The sequence below is a fragment of the Symphalangus syndactylus genome, chromosome 7 (assembly GCF_028878055.3).
Source record: "Symphalangus syndactylus isolate Jambi chromosome 7, NHGRI_mSymSyn1-v2.1_pri, whole genome shotgun sequence".
NCBI lineage: Eukaryota > Metazoa > Chordata > Mammalia > Primates > Hylobatidae > Symphalangus > Symphalangus syndactylus.
In genome coordinates, this window is record NC_072429.2 from 29,048,690 (window position 1) to 29,072,292 (window position 23,603).

The 23,603-nt window shown below is 36.0% G+C and overlaps 1 protein-coding gene and 1 non-coding gene across 6 annotated transcripts in view; one reads left to right on the top strand and one right to left on the bottom strand.

The window, feature by feature from the left end:
* CLINT1 (clathrin interactor 1) overlaps positions 1–23,603 on the top strand; it is a 71,397-nt gene that overhangs the window by 41,999 nt on the left and 5,795 nt on the right. For all 5 annotated transcript variants that reach the window (XM_055285455.2, XM_055285456.2, XM_063642658.1 and 2 more), the window contains exons 4-9: positions 758–866; positions 1,821–1,985; positions 5,233–5,410; positions 9,237–9,483; positions 11,625–11,694; positions 20,684–20,758. In XM_055285455.2, the coding sequence (XP_055141430.1) occupies positions 758–866; positions 1,821–1,985; positions 5,233–5,410; positions 9,237–9,483; positions 11,625–11,694; positions 20,684–20,758 (844 nt within the window). The remainder of the gene's footprint in view (positions 1–757; positions 867–1,820; positions 1,986–5,232; positions 5,411–9,236; positions 9,484–11,624; positions 11,695–20,683; positions 20,759–23,603) is intronic.
* Positions 5,835–5,941, bottom strand: LOC129487016 (U6 spliceosomal RNA). Its single transcript, XR_008659158.1, has one exon. It is a non-coding gene; the product is annotated as a U6 spliceosomal RNA (small nuclear RNA).

Sequence of the window (23,603 nt, forward strand, 5' to 3'; positions counted from 1 at the left end):
GGTAACAATCTTTTTTTTTTTTTTTGAGACAGAGTTTCTCTGTCGCCGAGGCTGGAGTGCAGTGGTGTGGGCTCAGCTCACTGCAACCTTTACCTGGTTCGAGTGTTTCTTGTGCCTCAGCCACCTCAGTAGCTGGGATTACAGGCATGGGCCACCATGCCTAGCTAATTTTTGTGTTTTTAGTAGAGACGAGGTTTCACCATGTTGCCCAGTCTGGTCTCAAATTCGTGACCTCAAGTGATCCGCCCACCTTGGCCTCCCAGGAAGTGCTGGGGTTACAGGCATGAGCCACTGAGACTGGCCACAGCCTTTTAAAACAAAAGCCACATAATTAACCTCAAAATTAAATTTTATCTGGGGAAAATACTATAGGATTGTTTAATTACCAAATAATTTCTGGCAATTCAGTTCCATAATGCTCAGATGAAAAGTAAAAACTGAGTCAGCTTTCTGAAACCTTATTGTCTATTTATATCATACATTCTGATATTTTGAACATCAGAGTTATTCTTTTAAGTCTTTGACACATAGTATCCAGTAGATGATTTATAATTATTTATTATGCTTAATATAAGAGGAACTTCAAATTGATTATGTAAGTTCTAGATTATGTGTTTAAAGTCTAATGTAAAGAAACCTCACCACCAGCATGAAGATTCTTTATTTGCTAATGTTAGAATTATTTGTTTTTAACCATTTACCAAAGCTCTACTGGAATTTATTTCATTAAATCATTTATTGCTTTGTATTTTTACAGTCGTTGCTGCTCCTAGCCTACCTCATAAGGAATGGATCAGAGCGTGTTGTTACAAGTGCCAGAGAACACATTTATGATTTACGATCCCTGGAAAATTACCACTTTGTAGGTGAGCAATAGAAAAACCTTATAAGCAAATTAAAACAGTAGTTGGAGTTGTCAGTCACCTGAACCAGCTTAGAAGCTTCTCTGCTCTAATTAGAATGTGACTGTTGCTGGTTGTGTGACGAGTGCAGAATCCAAGACGTGGGGCCCTAGAGTATTAATTAGTGAAGACAAGAACTTGCAGAAAAGACTGGCTAATAACAACAGAACCAACACAACATGAGTGTTCGGGTTTATATTAAAATATGCACTGGAGACTGGTCCCCTGTGGTGTCCATAAAGGAATAGCTTTAATCATATGGGAAGAAAAGGTTAGAGCTCCAAAACACACACATCTGTTTGAAGCTGGGTTTTTTTTCCCTCCCACCAAATAATATTTACTGTGCAAAGGCAGCAAGGCCACAGTGTGTTTTGAATGTGAAAGAGGCTAGAGAATGAAGCACATTTCATTTTGTAGCATACCCCAGTTGTAAGCACTTTAAAAATTCAGTTTTTGAGCTACGCTAAAACTTCATAATTAGTGTTTCAGACTTGTACTGGAGAAACCAAGACATTTGTATGCTTTTCAGTTGTTAACATGCTAAAGGGGTTCTTTTGATTTGTTTTCTTAAAATATGATAGAAAAACACAATAGTACTTATGGATATTTCTATTTTGTGTGGTCATCATCAGTAATCCTTTTTAGTGAATCTTTAATTGACCTTGCATAGTACCATTATCTGTGGTCCTTTTTAGTTCACCTTTACATGCTCTATAAGCCAAAATTCCATTTTAGAACTTAGAATTTGCTGAAGAGGAAATGACAAAGTTAAATAGCACAACTTGCCTCTTTCTGTTGTTTTTTAAATATTGAAGTTAGTTTCTTATGTTGAAGTTTTTGTGTCTTTTTTTATCTTAAAGAGCTTGATACATATTAAGTGAATTCTTAGGTTTTGCTTATCTCTTACCATCCTCATAGATGAGCATGGCAAGGATCAGGGTATAAATATTCGACAGAAGGTGAAGGAATTGGTTGAATTTGCCCAGGATGACGACAGGCTTCGTGAAGAGCGAAAGAAAGCAAAGAAGAACAAAGACAAGTATGTTGGGGTTTCCTCAGACAGTGTTGGAGGATTCAGATACAGTGAGTATCAAAGACAAGCTGACACCTAAGCATCAGCTTAGCTTCTTGAGTATATTTTAAGAATCAGTGAAATACCAAAGACCAAAATGCTAATTTTCTTTTCTAGGAATACATAGAATACTAAAATACACGCAGTACTAATTTTGGCTTCTACTATCACATGAATCTTCCTATTTTTAACTTGTGGGTTCGGCAATAGGATTTTAACCATTAATGGCTAATTATATGACTGCATACTTTGAGGTGTCATCCAGAGATTAAAACAGATGTATGCCCTTCCCTCTTAGGATTGCCATTTTAAAAAGAAGGAGGAAGAAAGTTTCTATAACTCAGAGTTTAGAGTATAAAAATATAAAGTTTGATCAGGAAATTCATCTTTCTAATTTGAAACCAATTTAGCTGTATTTTTGGCCCAAACCAGATAAGCTTCCTGACAGTCATCCCAGCCTCAGTCTCTCTTTCTTTATTTAAGCATTGCATAATTTGACATATAAAAGAAGACTGACGATACTTTCAGTTTTTCATCTAGGCCTATCGCTTTGTTTATTCTTCCCAATACACTTAAAAGCAGCTAAAACATTCATCTTTCATGTTTGTTTTTAATGTAATAATATAGTGTCTCTAAAATAGGGCATAGGTGCTTGAAGCAGATACACAAAATAAGAACTGTCTTTCACTGCATGTCCCTTTGGACTTGTTCTGTCTTCTGTGAGCTCCGACAATCTCGTGGTCATTTTGCGTATATGCAGACTAGCCAGTGCTGTGTATCTTAGCAGCTGTTCACTGAGGCTCTCCAGCTCCCCCCACCCATATATGTTTATATTTGGATTATATTGAGCTCTCATATCTCCTTCAGTGGAACCATGTAAAAATCTTAACATATAAAATATCCTTACTCATTTGTTCCTCTGCTTTCCCGCTCTCAAAGAAAAAATACTGCATTTAGTTAGCTATTTAAGGATGTTTCTAACAGCAGAAGAATTCCATTTTTTGTATTGAAGCATCATATACAAGTCAGTTTTTTCTTTTTCTTTTTTAATAGGGCTAACTCATAGGCAGTGCAACCAGAGTTGGCCTCAAGTCAGTTTTTGAATTGGGCAAAAATATTTCTCCTAAAGCATATAAATAATGTTTTGGAGTTTCTATTTGGGGAAGTCCAAAGTTTTTGGATTATTTACCCAAGTAGTAACTTTATTCTTTAGCTTTTCCAAAGTAGTTATAGCAACTTAATGTGTTTTTAATAGAAATTGCTATTTGAAACTTATTTCCACACTATTCTTGCTTGTATCTTTCTTTTTGCCAGCATGATATATAATTATATCAGCTAAACTTAGAAAATTGAATACGTTTTCAAACTCAGTCACAATGCACTAACTGCAGCATCTGTATTAAAGAGTTGGATATCCTGTGTGTTTGCATCACATTCTTTTGCTAAGTTATTGTTCATGCTTTATGTTATTCAGACTTAACTAATCACTACCAGCAGTTTTGTGTTTTTTCTTTTTCTTTCTTTTTTTTTTTGAGAAGTCTCGCTCTGTCATCCAGGCTGGAGTGCAGTGGCGCCATCTCAGCTCACTGCAACCTCCGCCTCCCAGGTTCAAGTGATTCTTCTGCCTCATCCTCCCAAGAAGCTGGGACCACAGGCGTGAGCCACCATGCCTCGCCAATTTTTGTATTTTTAGGGATTCGCCATGTTGGCCAGGCTGGTCTTGAACTCCTGACCTCAAGTGATGCACCCACCTTGGCCTCCCAAAGTGCTGGGATTACAGGCATGAGCCACCACGCCTGGCCAGTTTTGTGTTTTTTCATTCTGACATTAGATAATGTCTTGCCAATATCCAGTATCTTTAGCAGTAATTCAGTATGATGTTCACCATGCCATGCTAAGCAGTTTGGTTTTCATCCACTTCCATTTTTCGTGTAAATTTGTTTCTTTCCGAAGTCTAGTTCATCACATTGTTGTTGAAATGTACATACACATTGTTGGAAAATCACTTATTTTTTTAAAAACCATCCTGGTTTAAATTTTGTCTAGAAAACTTCATTTTGTCATGTTTTCTTTAAGTTGATGGTCACTTCCAGATTCAGTAAATATGTTAAAATCCTTAAACACTTAACAGAAAATTTCAGCCTTGCAATTTTAGCAGGCAATTCAGCAAAATGGTTTTGTTCAATCTCCAAAGGCTATGTATCCTTTTAGATCCTATAAACAAAAGTTCAAAACAAAAGCTCCATTAGCCACTTTTCAGTTATTTTGTTGTTTCTCATTGTCCTTTTCCTTTTCTTCCAACCTGCCTTAATTTTTAATGTTTTCTTTTTTAAAAATACTTCACGTGCTCTCTGTACCTTCTACCGTTGCTTCTTAAGTTGGATTTGGACATGGAAATGGAAGGGTTTCATTTTGTGTCCGTAATTCCTATGTCTCCTTCGGGTCCCTAGGGGCAAGGACTAAAACAAATCTTGACATTTTGGGTTTTTTGTTTACTGCCATGATCTATTCTCTGCATTCCCAAATTCACACAGAGGCTCTACGTTTCGCCAGTCTTGGCATAATGTTTGGAATGGGTGTTTGAATTGGTTGACACTGTTCTGAACTACTGTTTGAGCATACTTCCTGATTCTAGTGTGTGTAGTTTTTGGTAATTAGAGTAATCCTTTCTTTGTACAGTAATTACGGAATGCTTTCCAATCCCCGGAAAATTCATTGAATTATTTTTTTAGTTTGATACTGAGGAGTGACAGTTATTGAGACTTTTTAGCTTATTGGGACATGTAGCATTCAGAGTGGAGTTCCTTCAGTTTGTATTTTTTAAGATACTGTTGCTATCCAATGCTTCTCTGAAAATTGGGAAACCATTAAGGGACAGGAATAAAATGTAACATATTAAGTGTCTTTTGTGAAAACAAAAAGATTTTCATTTCTCTTTTGCTTATATAGCTTGTGTTGGTTTTGTGTTTTCCACTACTCCTTTCAGTAGCCTTTAAGAACTTCCTGATATGCTGTGCTATGCATTAAGGTTGTGTAAGTATTCATAAACAAAATCTTTTGAATCTGCATTCCTGCCACTTAATGACTGGCATTACATGCTATGCCTTGCTGTAATTGTGTTGATTCAGCACTGTGGGAGCTTTCTGTTTCCTTTGAAAATGATTTTATTATGAGGAAAAGCCTGAGAAATAAGGACTTCTAGATACCTTTTGAATTTAATGTCCTTAGAATTGCTTCTTTTTTTAATGCTCTATCTAGGTGAAAGATATGATCCTGAGCCCAAATCAAAATGGGATGAGGAGTGGGATAAAAACAAGAGTGCTTTTCCATTCAGTGATAAATTAGGTGAGCTGAGTGATAAAATTGGAAGCACAATTGATGACACCATCAGCAAGTTCCGGAGGAAAGATAGAGAAGACTCTCCAGAAAGATGCAGGTATTTTAACACTTTGTTTCCCGGGTCTCTTAGAAAGAGCCCTGAATTTATGCCACTGGGTTTTTGGTTTTTTGTTGGTTTTGTTTGGGGTATTAACATTATCTGAAATTGGGCCTTTTGTTTTTTTTTTAAATAGACTTCATTTGTTTTTAGAGCAATTTAAGCTCACAGAAAAATTGTGCATTAAGTACAGAGTTGCCATTTACCCATTTCCCCTTCGTAACAGGTTCTGTGAACATCTTGTATTACTATGGTGCATTTGTTAACAATTGAAAAGCCAATATTGATACACTTATTAACTAAAGTCTGTAGTTTACATTGGAGTTTCCTATATTGTACACTTCTATGGGTTTCGACAAATGCATAATATTCCTCATTACTGTATCATATAGAATAGTTTCAGTGCCCTAAATATGCCCTGTGCAGAAATGTGGAACAAGTCTTAAATGTGCAAGTCATCCTTGCACAGGGGGCATGCTAATCTTCCCTGTATTGTTCTGTTTTTAGTACATGTGCTGCCGAAGCAAGCACTGTGCAACTATTTTTAAGATACTAGGTTATACACTACTTGCAATTAGTATTGACATACTTTCCATGTTGCCTCTGTCTACTTATTTTTGAAGTTGATCCTGTGTATTTTTATTCAAGCTAGTAGTCTTTCCTTAGATTTTTTTCCCCAGTAAAAACTCGTATAGATTATTTTGCATTTGGACCTTAGGTGATCCAGGGACCTAAGATACTGAGGGATAATGAAGTTTATATATTAAGTTTAATTAAACATAAGTCAAAGGATTTGAAATTTAATGCTTCCTTGACATTTCATTATGATTCTGTGCCAGTGTGTACCAGAAAAACAATCCAAATGGATTTTGAACCAGTTTTTGAGAATAGAGCTATATTTTTATAAACTGCATTTTCTGATGGTAGGACGTTAGTATTTAGTTTTACATAAAACAATACTTTGAGCTTTGCAGCAGTCACTTTTGTTCTTACTTACCAATATTATTATAAACCAATTTTTCTAGACAATGTAAAGGGTAATGCATGTAAGCACTTAATTTACAGAGCAAATTTTACTTTGTAAATTTGACCTTTATCATTTGTGCCTCACAATGTCTCTACTAGAGTAGAGTAAGAATTTTGCCTTTATTGTTTATAAGTAAAACCTAAAACCCAATCACATTGTGTGGACTTGCGTAAATAACACAGTTAGTGATGGAACCAAGCCTTCAAGTGAGTTCTCGTAACTAAATACCATCTCTTTTTCTTTACCCTGCGCCAAAAATCCTAATAGTTCAGAATTAGGGATCATTAAAAAGAGGTCCAAACAAAAATACAATCTAATTAGTGTATTTTAAGGATGTTTTCATATCTTTTAAATCCCTGGAATGCCTGCTCAGGAAATACCAACAGAATAATGGCCATAATTTCAATAATGTTTTCCAAACCAAGCCAAAACTTACACAGGCCACAAAAACATGAATGAGGGAAACAGCTCCATATATTTGAAATGGGCACCATTTCCCTCCCAGTGTTTAGTATTTATAATTATCATATGCATCCTTTTTCAGTAATAAAAAAGCTAGATATATACTTGTAAAATAGATTTATTCAAAGTGCTAAAAATAAGTTCTGGCTCTTCAAAGATCACGTTCCAGTTTTTCAAACAGTCTTGAAAAAGAGACATTTCAGGGCAGGCTCAGTTCCACCACTAACTGTGTTACTTTAGGCAGATCCACACAGTCTGGTTGGGTCTTAGGTTTTACTTATAAACAATAAGGCCATGTAGGCTGGTTAGATATCTGTGTGTTCTGTGTTGTTACTTTCTCTCCTTTGCCCTTCTATCCTTAGTTTTTCTTTTCTTTGTCTCTCTACTCTTCTTTTATTTCTGTTTCTCCCATGATTTTTATTTTTTGTGTTGTCTGTAAAACAGGATCTCCTAGAGTTTCTAAATCTTTAAAGAGTATTTAGGTTTAAAAGAGTGAAAATGCAGTGAACGTGATTTATCGTGATAATGATAGGGCACACCAGGAACTTTTTATCTTAAAGTATTTGTGAGAGAAGAGTAGATTTTTTGACAGAGTTGCATGTGACCTCAGTCTCGATGGCATGTTACCTGAATTTCATACTTATTAGTTCACTATTACATTCAGGAATTCTTGAACATTGATCAGATATGGAGCTTCCATTTCATCGTGTGCTAGTCAGATTTATATTTTCAACTTGTAAATAAATTATTTTGTGCTGAAATAAAATTAGACACCAAAAAAGTAAGAAATTTCGGTTTTACTTGTAGGACTAATGGGAATCTTCAGGTCATTTGTTGTTGAGAAATTAGTAAGGGCTTTTGAATGCATATCAGAACTTGAAGGTTCCTTAAAATGTTTATATATAAAAATAAATTTAACCCCTTTGCTCTGTGTGGGAAGTCATTCTTTTTGATCTTTGATTTATACAAGTTCCAGGTTGGTTTATATTTAAGTACAAGTTGCTGTAGTTCAGTCTGAGGTAAATTGCATCAGCAGTAGTCATAGTTTAAAGGAGAATTTTAAACATTATATTCCGGAATATTTATAAATTAAACCACCTGCTCTAAAATTAAGTAATACAGGTAATGGAACATGTTTCAAGTAATATTTCTTTCTCTCTCTCTCTGTCTCCTACTTACATCAGAAAAAAACCCAATGACGGGCCGGGCGCGGTGGCTCACGCTTGTAATCCCAGCACTTTGGGAGGCCGAGGCGGGCGGATCACGAGGTCAGGAGATCGAGACCACGGTGAAACCCCGTCTCTACTAAAAATACAAAAAATTAGCCGGGCGTGGTGGCGGGCGCCTGTAGTCCCAGCTACTCAGAGAGGCTGAGGCAGGAGAATGGCGTGAACCCAGGAGGCGGAGCTTGCAGTGAGCCGAGATTGCGCCACTGCACTCCAGCCTGGGCGACAGAGCGAGACTCCGTCTCAAAAAAAAAAGAAAAAAAAGAAAAAAACCCAATGACTTGTTACTAGAGAACAGACTAGGGCTGATATTTTCATTCCTAGCATATGAAAAACCCAGGTTTTTACTCTTTAGTTTTTAAAATCTTTTTCACTATTAAAGAAAAAGGAAAGAAAAAATTGTTGAATGTGGCTGAGGGAGAATTATCTTTAAAATATTTTAAATATAGTTGTTTTCTAGAAAGCATTTTCTATAGTTATATAAAAGTTTGATCTCCTGATACTATAGTAAAATAGCACAGTTGTAAAGTGCATTCCCTTACATTTTCATGCATTTACAGATGAGAGTTTAATTATTTGAATTAAGATGTATGTTTTTTTAGCATCCATTGAACTTTTAATATTTTATTATGTACACACATTAGTCTTTGAGAGTTGATGCAGAATTGTGTTATAAAAGTGGAACTATAGCTATTCGCACACAATCCGTGTCAAGAAAATAATCATCAAATGCAAGTGTTTGAACTCTCAGGGTCTTATCGTGGATTCTGATATCAAATCCTGCTATTTTATTTTTAAATTAAGCTTAAATCTGTAATAAACAAAAATGAGTTATTTTGACATTTTTTATTTATACACATTTATGTAAATACTTTTTTGTAGCAGTATTTTAGACTTATATAGGATATTCTCTGTGTTTCCACTTCCCCTCCCCAGCGCACACATATCATTATTCAGACAGCTTAGATAACATTCTGTTGATCCCTGTCAAGTAGTCAAAGTATGAAATTTTGGAGTTACTGCATTTGAAATTCTTTAGCTCAAATCACTGAGGGACCCATTTTAAAATAATCCCGTCTTATTATTTTGCTTCATTTTTAATATCTTTTAGCGACAGCGATGAGGAAAAGAAAGCGAGAAGAGGCAGATCTCCCAAAGGTGAATTCAAAGATGAAGAGGAGACTGTGACGACAAAGCATATTCATATCACACAGGCCACAGAGACCACCACAACCAGACACAAGCGCACAGCAAATCCTTCCAAAACCATTGATCTTGGAGCAGCAGCACATTACACAGGGGACAAAGCAAGTCCAGATCAGAATGCTTCAACCCACACACCTCAGTCTTCAGTTAAGGTGGGAATGGCAGTAGTTTACACATTATACATGGTTTTATTTTTATAAACCGCTCTTAGAATTCCTGCATTAGTAGGCTTGGGCATTTCTAGGCAATCATATTAATTATAGATCATCTGGCATGTATTACCCAGAGACATTAATAATAAGAAATCTCTTTGAGGGGAGAAACCTGTCCAATTGCTGAATGATTGGGTACTTTCTGTGAAAGTAGAAATGACACTTTTGGTTCATTTGGGGAAGGTTGTGAATCAGAATGTAGTGCATCTGTTCCCTTCTAGGCAATACTGGTTACCAACCACAAGTAGATTCACTAAAGAAAACATTGGAAGTATTTGAAAGTTTTAAGAAATGACAAACGAGGGCGTTAAGAAGAGATATATAGGGACAAGTTATCTCATTTAATGTAGAAACATTGCCTATAAAGGGAGGCGTGTTTGCCTCACAGTCATTATTGATCAGTATCAGAAGAAGCACTGCCTCTTTTACCATTTGTTTTTATTTACCATAGACATGAAATCCGCCTGCTAGGTACCTGGCCAAACCCTAGTCTTTTCAACAGAAATCTGCCAAATAGGGAGATTTGCCTCAAAAGACTAAATTATTGTTTTTGTCGCTTTCCCCAACTACTGTCTCCCCAGTTTGTGTCTTTGCAAGAGAAATAGCTAAAAGCTGGGAAAAACAGTTTTCTAATGTATCCAGCAGATTGTAGGTGACTCTGAAAATAAAACCAGGCCTGCTTAGTTGCAATAACAAATACCACGTCAGCTTTTGCCAAATATCTGTATAATTTTTTTAATAATAGATTGAGACTTTTATCACATGTCTTAAAGGATTTTAAATAACAGTTTGTCGTATGGCCTGAATATATGACAATCTGCAATAAATATTTTATATTTGTAGTACAAGCTTTTTCTTTTTCTTTTTCTTTTTTTTTTTTTTTGGAGACCGAGTTTTACTCTTGTTGCCCAGGCTTGAGTGCAATGGCACGATCTTGGCTCACCGCAACCTCCGCTTCCCAGGTTCAAGCGATTCTCCTGCCTCAGCCTCCCGAGTAGCTGAGATTACAGGCATTCGCCACCATGCCCAGCTAATTTTTTTGTGTTTTTAGTAGAGACGGGGCTTTCTCCATGTTGGTCAGGCTGGTCTTGAACTCCCGACCTCAAGTGATCCACCTCCTTCGGCCTCCCAAAGTGTTGGGATTACAGGCGTGAGCCACCGCGCCCGGCAGTACAAGCTTTTTCTTTTTTGTTTTCATTTACCCTCCTCCCCTCAAAAAAAAAGTCTAGAAGGTTGAAATTCTTAGAAAGTTACCCAACTCATTTGGATCTCTTTTTAAAGGTGTTTTGGAATCACAGTATTTTAGTCTTCAAAGTTCAAATCAACATGCCTAGGATCTTAGTGTTTCCCCATTGCCTAATTGAGTTCTAATTTAGCATGTATATATCGAACATATTGGACATAGGTATTTAGGTATCAGGGTGCTTAGCTCTGTGGAGAAGATAAAAATAGTATTACAGGTATAGGCCTCAGTTTAGTTTGGGAACTAAATATGAAACATATCAGAATATATCAAATAACATAGAATTATACTAACTTATGTGATATACAAACAATAAGTATTGCTAAGGTTCATAAAAATTTAGAGCTGTTTAGGATCTTGACCTCTAATCCAGTGGATCTCAAGCCTTGGAATTATCTAGGGAGCTTTCTTGTAAGACTTTAACAGGCCAATGTCTTGGCCTTTTTATACTGGGCAATTATGACTCAGTATATTGTACGGGACTGGTACATATGCTAGGGTTTTTTTGTTTTTTTTTTTTTAATGAACTGATACTTACCATTAAGATTTGAGTGGGATCTGGCAATTGCATTTTCCAGAGTGAAATGCAGTCAGAAAAGTGAGGTAGGAAAAAAAGTGTCAATGTTAAGAGACTTTTACACTGCTGGGAATGGAGGTACTTAAAAGTGCTTGCTGCCTCTCCATAAGGATTCAAGGTCAGTACTCTTTTTCCAGAAAACCCTACCCTTATTAAGCTAATTACAGGTGTGTATGTCTAAGTTGAGAATTAGAGATGGATAGAGCTGATTTTTAGAAAAGCAAGCATTTCTAAGCTCCTGAGTTATGTGTGTGTTTGCAGACTTCAGTGCCTAGCAGCAAGTCATCTGGTGACCTTGTTGATCTGTTTGATGGCACCAGCCAGTCAACAGGTAAGCTTCTACATTGGCCTTTTTTTTTTTTTGGTAACCTTGGTTTGAGAGTCATTTTTTAAAATGCCAAATAAAAGATAGATTGAAAAATAAAATCACTTATTTGCATTGGGTTCATTTTTTATGTGAAATTAGTGAGTCTTGAGCATTATTTGGAATCATTGTGTTATTTTTGCTTATCTTTTTGTATGTACACCCATTTCTCTATCCCTATTTTATACCTTTTTCTGACCCACCCTCAGACTAGCAAAACTTTGTGGTCAGTACTTATTGGTGGTTAATAATAGTATCCTCAAATCATTATCATACTTAGATTATAATGACTCCTCATACCTGATGTACTGTGTCTTCCCTAATTAATAATAAATAGTATTTCAAGGCATCATGTACTTTCAGAAATTTTTCATCATAGATTTTGGAATCTATAGTTTCCATTTTTAATTTTTTAAGATTAACTTGGAGAAACAAAAAATTGCATTTAAACTGTTGCCTTTACTTTCTTTATAAACAAAAGGTACTGCTCTGCACATTTTACCGTCTTTCCCTAAATTTTAATTGCGGCTGTCACCTTGGGCATGCCTAGAGATCATTTAACTTTTTATTATTTTAATTGAACAAATATTCATTGAATCAGACACTGATCTGGGTGCTTGTAAAAAACAGAGTTGTTGTCCTCATGCAAAGGTCAAGTGGAGAAAATAATCATTAATCAGAGTCACAAATAGTTGTCTAGTGATAAACAATGGCAAGTGCTTCAGTCAGAGGAATGACATTCTCTGAAAGTATGTAACTATCAAACATATTTAAAGAGGGCGGCTGGGCGTGGTAGCTGACCCCTGTAATCCCAGCACTTTGGGAGGCCGAGGCAGGTGGATCACCTGAGATGAGGAGTTCGAGACCAGCCTGGCCAACATGATGAAACCCTGTCTCTACTAAAAATACAAAAATTAGCCGGGCATGGTGGCAGGTGCCTGTAATCCCAGCTACTCGGGAGGCTGAGGCAGGAGAATCTCTTGAAGCCAGGAGGCGGAGGTTGCAGTGAGCAGAGATCGCGCCATTGCACTCCAGCCTGGGTGACAACAGCGAAAAACTCCATCTCGAAAAAAAAAAAGAGAGAGGGCTACAGCAAAAGAACGGTTTACCTTGAATTTCTCATAGATGGGATTGATGATTTCTTCACTTTGATTTCCAGTATGTGCTAGATTTTGAGTAATTTCTGATCAGTTGTTTTCAAGAAAATTGATATTTTTAGGGTTGCATTTGATGATTATGGAGTTTTAATAAACTATTGTATGACGTGTCAAAATAGCTTAACAAATACAACTTCTGTTTAAAGACAGTCTTTCCAAGCCTAAGTTCATTTCACATTAAAATGTAGACAGTAAGATGGGGGTATGACTCATGTGCAAAGTAAATGTATTATTCCCAGTTGTGTGTAATGATTTTTCAAAGCTGAATTGCAGCTGTGCGCAGTGGCTGACACCTGTAATCCCAGCACTTTGGGAAGCTGAGGCAGGCGGATCACCTGAGGTCAGGAGTTCGAGACCAGCATGGCCAACATGGTGAAACCTTGTCTCTACTAAAACTACAAAAATTAGCTTGGCGTGGTGATGGGCACCTGTAATCTCCGCTACTCAGGAGACTAAGGCAGGAGAATCGCTTGAACCCAGGAGGTGGAGTTTGCAGTGAGCTGAGATCATGCCACTACACTCCAGCTGGGGTGATTCTTTTTTGACTCTCTCAAAAAAAAAAAAACAAAACTTTAACATTTAAATGTAAGTCTGTGATGGAAATTACTTTTCATTGATAGTTTAGTATAATTAATGTAATATAAAGCCCTCTGGAAATTACTTTTCATTGATAGTTTAGTATAATTAATATAATATAAAGCCCTCTGTTATTTCCTCCTTTACCTACTATGTTAAAATTCTTGGACTAGGCATGAACTTTATTCAACCAATTCTCTTGCCTAAGCTTCTCGAGTAGCTGGGATTACAGTCACCTGCCACCATGCCTGGCTAATTTTTGTATATTTAGTAGAGACAGAGTTTCACTGTTTTAGCCAGGCTGGTCTTGAACTCCTGACCTCAGGTGATCTGCCTGCCTCGGCCTCCCGAAGTGCTGCGATTACAGGTGTGAGCCACTGCACCTGGCCCAGACATCTGGTTTGACCTACTTTCTTTTTCTTTTTTTTTTTTTTTTTTTGAGACAGAGTTTTGCCCTTGTCGCCCAGGCTAGAGTGCAGTACACAATCTTGGCTCACTGCAACCTCTACCTCCCAGGTTCAAGCAATTCTCCTGCCTCAGTCTCCCGAGTAGCTGGAATTTCAGGCATGTGCCACCACGCCCAGCTGATTTTTGTATTTTTAGTAGAGACAGGGTTTGTCCATGTTGGCCAGCTTGGTCTCAAACTCCTGACCTCAGGTGATCCACCTGTTCTGGCCTCCCAAAGTACTGGGATTACAGGCGTGAGCCACCACTCCCGGCCGGCCTACTTTCTGAAATTCTTCAATTCCCTTTCCCTTTTTTCTGTAACTGCAAACTGTTCCTAAAATTATTCTTTAAACTTGGACTGTAATGCCCAAGGTTACAGACAGCTACATTAGTTGTGTAACAACTTATGTGATGTATTTTTATATGTTTAAGATTTGAACTGTAGAATTAACTGGTAGTTAGCATGTAGTCATATAATACAGATATAGTGTCACAGAATATCAACTATTTTGGACTTCCTGGCATGAAATATTTAAAGGGCCCCTTTCATGCATCTGTGGAAAGTTTTAATGGAGCAATCAGAGAAGAATTAACTAGGAAGGTCAGATGGATGGATGTAACTTTTCCTCCATGACATCAAGATTGCTTTGAACAGAGAGAATTATTAAATACCAACATGCTTCCTTTACTTGACAAGGAACCTTTGAGTGGTTTGTCTTCTCCAGTGCAAACAGTAGTTTGACTAATTAAATAGAAGTAGCAACTGATATTAGTATAGTAACTGAGAAAGTTTGAATGAAATCTAGAAGGTTTCTTGCCTTAAAGTTTATTTTGTCTTAATTAAAAGCAACTAATAGAGATTGATATTAGAAGGATTTTTTAAAATTAAAGCTATCTCCTATTTGAAACTGTATGTTTAACCAGTTTGTGCAGTTCCCTCTTCAATCAGTACATAAATTTAGTTACTCCCAATCTCTACTTAAATATTTTAATAATATCTTTTACATTGAATTCAGCAGTGAAAGGAAATTGGACATTAAATCTTTAGCACTTACACATGAGAAGGTATAAGAATCCACCATATTAACATTGCTATTTGGTATGTCATTTGGGTGTCATTTACCAGATGTGCCCATATTTATAATAGTACCATCATGCAAGCAATGTGGGTACAAACTGTAAAGCTAAGCAGATATGGCATCTGTACCAGTCACGAGCTAAATATATCCTCTGAGAAAATGTTCAGATTTTCGTGTGTGTGTGATTACATGTTCTTAGCATTCTCAAAAGTATATATGGTAAAATCATTGTAGAATATCTTACCAAGTTTAAAAGTATATATGTAAAACCTAACTATCAAGATTTACTTGAGACTATATCTTAATAAATGTCCCATTGTGGTGATATTCTTTTAAAACCTGTACTTACATGGTGTTTCAATTGCTTTTACATAAAGTACATTTCTAAGTAAACATTTTAAGAAATGAAAAATAATTTAAAGTACAGTCATGGACTGCATAGTATGTGACCATGGTCCCATATACAATACTATATTTCTACCGTACCTTTCTTATGTTTAGATATACAAACACTTTCTATTGTGTTACAGTTGCCTACGGTATCCAGTATAGTGACATGATGTACAGATTTGAAGTCAAAGAGTAATAGGCTATACCTTATAGCCTAGATATGTAGTAGGCTAAGTAGGTTTGTGTAAGTACACTCTATGATGTTTGCATAATGACAAAATTGCCTAACGCCCCAGTGCATTCTGTCATTGAGAAATGTGTGACTATATTTAGAAAATAAGCCAATTAGAAATAGAATGCCAAAAACTGTCCCATTTCTTTTTTTAGTTTATCTCATCTCTTTAAAAAGAAGTCCAACTTGTCTCCTTTGTCCCTTTGTAATTAAGAAATTTAGGTCTTGATTAACATACTGTTACACTAGATATTTCTAGTACAATAAATGAGGTTGAAGAGAAAATTCAGCATAATCAATACAGATAGAACTTAAATGACTTGCAATATATTTTGAATTTTTTAAGTTAAAAAGAAACGTTTAAAAGGATTAAGGTATATCAAATCCAAAATGTGTATTACATTTACATTTGAACCTGCTGCTTTGTACCCAGTAATCGCTAGTTAGTTGAAGACATTTACATGAACACGTAAATACTCACCTTGTTCCATTCTTATTACATTAACTTATCATTTGAGTAGGGGTTGTCTCTAGTTTTAAACTAAGTTTCCTGAAAATAAAATTTTTTCAGTATATTCTCTTTTTCACTGATTATTAAAAGTAATGCATGCTCAATTTGGTGGAAACAAGTGATTTACCATAATTTAGACACATAAAGTATTAATCTGGTGAATATCTTTTTAAAATACATTTTCTACATATTCCATTAATGTAGTTATTTAAGCATTTATTATGTGGCAAATCTTTTTCAGGCTTTTAGATATGACTTTTCATTTGTTTGGGTTTTTCTGGGTTTTAGTCATTTATTTATATATTTTGATAAACTGCTTTTCACCTAAGATCTCGTGACCATTTTCTTCTTTTTTTTTTTTTTTTGAGATGGAGTCTTGCTCTGTCGCCCAGGCTGGAGTGCAGTGGCGCGATCTCGGCTCATTGCAAGCTCCGCCTTCTGGGTTCACGCCATTCTCCTGCCTCAGCCTCCCGAGTAACTGGGACTACAGGCACCTGCCACCATGCCCGGCTGATTTTTTTTGTTTTGTATTTTTAGTAGAGACAGGGTTTCACTGTGTTAGGCAGGATGGTCTCGATCTCCTGACCTCGTGATCTGCCCGCGCTGGCCTCCCAAAGTGCTGGGATTACAGGCGTGAGCCACCGTGCCCAGCCCTCATGACCATTTTCTTATGATAGTTGGTATTCTTTTATAATACTTTTCATTGCTTTATAATCTTACATTGGGTGGCTATAATTTAGCCAGTTAATCCCTTGTTTTCTAGACATTAGTTTTTTTTTATTTTTTCCAAAATTTTGTAGTACAATAGCACCTTTTAAAGCTTTTTCAGTTTGGTAAAGAGAAAATAATATTTCATTTTATTTTGCATTGATGATTGAGTTTGAACACTTCGTATTTTTATAGGCCAGTTGTTACTATCTATTCATGTTCTTTATTAGGAGTATTCATCCTTATTGATATTCTAAAACTTGTGTATTATAGATAATAATTCTTTGTTATGTATTTACATATTTTTTTGCACTTTGCCATTGCTTTAATGTTGTATAAGAATTCTTCATGCAAAAGTTTGTCTTAATGTAATCTAGATTAAATTTTTTTGTCAAAGAAAATTTCCATTTGTCATTTAAGTACTGTCTAGTTTAGCTGTATTTTCTTGTTCACAATGTTGCTTTGGGAAATACATGGTCCCAGCTGGTGACTGTAAATAACCTCCTTGCTGCCCTGAAAAGGCAGATGGAAATGGTTCATTTATAATGACAGTTCTCATGTGGGAATCTTGAAGGATAGCACTTGTTGTGAAAATTAGCAGTCTTCCACATGCAGCAATTTTTGGTAGACTCTTATTTATATCCCTTTAGAATATAAATTTAGATAGAAGTTATCTGGGAAAATGCTTAAGTATAGAAAATGAATGTGGAATTTGGTATGCATATCATACATATAGATATGGATAGTCCTAGGAGAGAGAAACATTTTCTAAATAAAGAGATTTTTAATTTTTGAGACCGTTTTCAAAGTTGAAGATCACATTTCTTAAAGTACCAGTAAAAGCATAGTATGTGGCACTTTAAAAGATTAGAGAGAAAAAACATTTTCAGAGAAAGGCAACTTCTATTTGTAAAATAGTTACATGCATCTTTCCAATTTTTGCTCCCAATATTCGTAAGCTACTCATGTTGAAATCAAAATCCCTGTAAAGTAGATGGAGAGGAATACTATTTGCTATAGATAAGTTATGAACATCATATAATTTCTGTTTTGGTGATAGAAGGTAGGTAATTATCTGAAATACTAAATACAGGATATGTCAGAAATAAAATTTCTTGCCAGTTTGAAGTTGTGATCTACAGCTTTTATCCTCAACATGTATTTTCTTTGTAGCTTAGACTGAATAAGATTTGAAAATCCCTAACCCCTCCAGGGGCGGTGGCTGACGCCTATAATCCCAGCACTTTGGGAAGCTGAGGCAGGTAGATCACTTGAGGTCGGGAGTTCGAGACCAGCCTGGCCAACATGGCAAAACCCCGTCTCTACTAAAAATAAAAAAATTAGCTGGGCGTGGTGGCGGGCACCTGTAATCCCAGCTACTTGGGAGGCAGAAGGTGGAGGTTGCAGTGAGCTGAGAGTGCACCATTGCACTCTAGCCTGAGTGATGAGTGGAACTCTGTCTCAAAAACAAAGAAAAAAAGAAAAGAAAATCCCTAACTCGTTTGGTATAATAAGTTATATATTGATGTTTATTCACTGCTTAAGTGAAGCAAATTAAAATAATCTTTAATTTTTAAATCCGTTAATATTAATTGATTAACTGTCATTCTGTTACCCAACAGTATACTTGACCAATGTTTTTAACATAAAGGAACTTTACAGAAAACAAACTTATGAATATTAAGCAGCAGCTGTTTGAAGCATTCATTTACTTGCTAGATTTTATTAACATGTGTGCTTGTTTAAATGGTTTAAACATATATAACTCATTGAACTTCTGTGTTCCTTGTCACATTTTATCATGATGTATGTACCTTTAAGGAAGAGAAAACCAGATCACTGTGATACTCTCTTTTAGATGAAGTAAAAATTAGACTAAGCTGTAGTGTAGATAGAATTGAAGCACCTTCACTTTGGTTGGCATTAGTCAACTGGTGAGTGAGGAGATATATATATATATGAGCATGTGCATCTGTGGTGAAGAAATGAGGAATTAGTTATGCCTGCTGCTAGTCGACTATAGTAAGTGTGCATTAAAAAGAAATACCAAGTGCACACATATCAGAAACTGATTTGTTCCTTTTATTACTGTTGGCCATATATTAAGAAGGGGAGATGGTTCTAGTTTAATTAACCCAGTTGAGTGTAGCAGATGGGGCAGAATGTCTTGCAGCGATAAGACAATTCAGAAATGGCACCAGATGTTGGAAGCTGTCCCTGGTGGTGTTTTGAGTGCAGCCCAGATGTTCCAGTCCCACCTGGCTAGTTTCTAAGCACTGCGGGCTAAGCAGCTGTGATGTAACACATACAATGTTCACATAACACTAAAAGCACCATCATTGAACTGCTGTAGACTTCTAAGGTTGTGACTATTAAGAGGTGAAATCTTTAAGGACAGATAAAAATAAGGACAACTATTTAAAGTTTCGGATATTGGTCTATTTCACCAAAGTTGAGAAAAAAAGGAATATTACAACTTGAAATAATGTTATAATTGAAATTACAGGTAAAAGTAAATATTCTTACCCATGTATTTACAAATAAAATTTTATGTCAGAACGTAATGTTACGCACACAGAGATTGATCTGCAGACTTATAATTTGGGTCTTACCCTTTTAAAAACAGCTATGTAGAAGTAGCAAAAAAGCTATTTTTTTTCCATGCATTAAAAATACAAAATACAAGTATTTACTCTTTTATGTAGTAAACACTACGGGGGAAAACGTCCACCAAAACTATTGTATTGATATTTCTCCCTGTCTCTGCTTAAAATAATTGTTTTGTTTTGTTGTTTGTTGTTTTTTTTGAGACAGCGTCTCACTGTGTTGCCCAATCTGGAGCGCAGAAATCTTGGCTCACTGCAACCTCTGCCTCCTGGGCTCAAGCAGTCCTCCCATCTCAGCCTCCCGAGTAGCTGGGGCTACAGCCACGCACCACCATGCTCAGTTTAATATTTTAAGGTTTTGTAGAGACGAAGCCTCACTATATTGCCCAGGCTGATCTGTCGACTCCTGGGTTCAAGCGATCCTGCTGCCTCATCCTTCCAAAGTGCTGGGATTTACAGGCATGAGCCACCACACCAGACTCTAAAATGATTTTATAGAAGTGGACTTCATCTTTTCCCTTTTTATTTTTAAAAATTACAAACGTACAGAAAATTTGCCCCATTTTCTTTATCTCTCTCTCTCTCGTTCTTTTTATTTGTTTGTTGTGTACTGTTGGCTCATCTGTATCATTTGAGAGGAAGTTGCAGTCATGACATTTTGCCCCTAAAATACTTCAGCCTATATCTCTTTACAAGGACATTCTCCTTTATGATCGTGATATAATCATACTTGGGATTTAACATTAAAACAGTATTGTTAATATACAGACCACATTCAGATTTCCCTAGTGTCTCAATTCTGTCATTTCAGGATAGCAATTAAAAAAAAAATCCGGGGTCCAATCAAGGATCCTGCATTTTATTTACTTGTCTTGTGAATATCTTATTCCCCAGCAGGATTTTACTCAGGTTTTAGAATCCATTGAAGACTCCTTATAAAGAGCATAATTGGCTAGATAAGTTGTATTCTTTCCACATTATGCTCGTGAAATATTAGTGAGATAATTTTAACCACAGATACAGTGTCATTTATCTTACTAGATACAGGACTGAGGAAGGGAAAAGAGTCTATGGTAGCTCATAGGGAACATAGTGACATGAAAATCTAGGTCAACAGACTAGCTTTAGCTTTTATGAGGCATCTGGGCCTCTAATAGTAGGTACTTTTTGTGTGGCACTAAAATGGCCTCCGGAAATTATTTACAATTTTTCTCTAGTTCTAACAATTTTCACTTTTTCTTAACTTCTAGGAGGATCAGCTGATTTATTCGGAGGATTTGCTGACTTTGGCTCAGCTGCTGCATCAGGCAGTTTCCCTTCCCAAGGTATGATTCGATTTGATTGGCCAGAAGTCTAGGGTGGTTAAAAGGTTATTAAAAACAACTCCCATTCCCCCCAAGTCAGCTTCTTTCTGTCGTTTTTCTCCTTGTAGTATTCATAATTCATAATTCCTAAAGAATTTATTCGCAAGGTATTTTATTGGGCAGATGCCTTAAATTTGCCAGATGAATTATTTTGGTCACAGACTCAGGTACATCTAAAGAAAATTGCCCGTATTCATAGGTGACTCTTGTTTAGCTTTTTTGAAAGGGAAAGGAGGATGTGAGTATCTCTGTATCATCTCATTTTATTTAATAGCAGCAAGAATATTATAGTTTATGTTTAGTTTAGCTTATGATTTTCATGAACGAAAGTTAGGAACATTGGGATCAGGCCAACTATCTTACTAAAATGCATTCCTTTCTTAATTTAGATGCCTTAAAAGCATTTATGTGAAAAATAACTGAACTTCATTTTGACATATCCTAAAATGAGCAGTTGAACCTCAGGCAAAACTTTCTCATTCTTTATTAGAATAGAATTTTAAAACAAACAGCATTCAAACAGAATATGGGCTTAAACATCAAGGATTGAGGTGAAAGGCCTATTTCTTTTTTTAATTAATATTTTTATCTTATTACCCCTTCCATATGGTAGCTGTTTAACTTTATGAAAGCCTCTGAGCCTTCAACTTTCTAAAACTGGGAACAGTGTTACTTGTCATGGTTCTTTTTGAGGATAGTGTCTATAGAGGTATGTATTAGGTGCAATTGTCGCAGTTACTCTTGCACCAACCTAATAGAATAGGGGCTACATTCATTATTAAGTGTCCTTTTAATTTTTTTTTTAAGGTTGTGAAGAGGTTGTGGTATTTGTTTTATAAAATCTGGTCAGTCTGAAGTTTGAGAATATTTTTAAAATTTAGCTATGAGAATCTTAAGCATGAGGTGAGGCAGGGAGAAAAGATGTAATTTAACTGAATTAGTGTTGTTACTCATCACAAGTCACATAATCTATTGCTGTTATATTAAACTGGATTAAAATTTATACTTAATAATATTTGGTTAGGTTCGTGAGGAGTTAGGAAAAAAGATACATAGCTTGTAAAATGGTTTGGGATTATTTTGACTACTTATTTTTGTAAATTCCAAGTATTTTCCAGAAACTAGAATTGTTGAATAATTTTCTGCTTCATTTTGAAAGTAAGATTATGCCCTCTAAGGGTTTACTTTAGGCAAACCAAAGGGAACGTAAACGTTACCCTTATTTTACAGCTTCCCTGTCTAATTCTCAAAGTTTTTATGTATATAAAGTTGCCTACTATGCAAATAATTTGAATATGTTAATGTTGCCTAAGAGATACATCTCTTCATCTGTATGCATGTGATTAATATAACCTGACCACCACTACGCAGGGGGCTGAAACCATTGCAACAATGATTAATCATTTCTGAATAATATATGCCCCACTAGAAATCTTTTCCTCCCGTGTTTAATCATTTCAGATATGAACTTTTCAGGTGGGGCAACACATTTTGCCCCAGTTTCCATTCATATTCTGCATTATAGATCAAGCACGTAGAAAATCAGCATAAAAGTTTACGTTGATCTAGCAGCCTTACTTAGTTTAAATTGTTTAATATCTAGAACTTAACTGTAAAACTCTTAATGCAGTCACTTAAAAAAAAAAAAAAGATCAAAGACATGTATTAGTAAAACCCTGAGGTAAAGAAATTAGCCCAATTTTTATATTAAATTGTTAGTAGAACTTGGAGTTTCTAAGTGAATTATTTTCTCTTTCAAGGGTGCTTACATTTTAATATGGTAATAGAAGAATGTAATTTTAAAGACTTCACCCTATTATTATTCTCTTTTGATATTTAGCATAATGAGACATGGTATTGTAGTGGTTGGTCACTTTTTAGGCTAGACAAAATGTATTTCCAAGTTGTAAATGAACATGGAGTGCAAAGAGATGGTGTTAACTTGGAAGGTACACACTTACTATTTGCTTTCAGATGACAGTTTTTATGTAACTCTTTGTTCACATTTTGCTTTTTCAGCTTCCATTTATTCATATTTATTTGTTCCTTTCAATATAAAAATTGATTAGAGGTAAATTGATAAGGCTGTAGTGATTAAGAGTATGGATTTTATGCATTCAACCTTAAACTTGCAAAGTGTAATGATAGGGTTTTGCTTGTTTCTGGCTTGGTTGTGTTTTTTAATATTACATGAGTTTTCCTCCTCTCTTTGATTGTAAATAAATGGTCCCAGTTGAAGCAGGCAATGTGCTAAGGTTATAGCCCTTGTATTGTCAGTGGAAGTATGGCCAAATAAGTGAGAAATTCTTCTTTTTTTTTTTTAGACGGGTCTTGCTCTGTCACCTAGGCTGGAGTACAGTGGCACAATCTCAGCTCACTGCAACCTCCGCCTCCCGGGTTCAAGTGATTCTTGTGCCTGAGCCTCCCAAATAGCTGGGACTACAGGCGTGTGTCACAACACCCAGCTAATTTTTTTGTATTTTTAGTAGAGACAAGGTTTCACCGTGCTCGCCAGTATGGTCTCAATCTCCTGACCTTGTGATCCACCTGCCTCGGCCTCCCAAAGTCCTGGGATTACAGGCATGAGCCACCATGCCTGGCCATTTTTTTTATGGTAAATTCAATGTGTCACCTACAGAGCTGCCAAGAGATGGATTTTACTTTATATTTGGGAGGTTTGTTTTTTCTTTGCCACCTCGTTAACTCTCGTGTAATATTCATGAGAAAGAATACTGTCCAGATGGAGATGGTACCTGCAGATGTTAATCTGGGGGGACTCAGATCAGCTCTAATTTGTTTCGGTTCA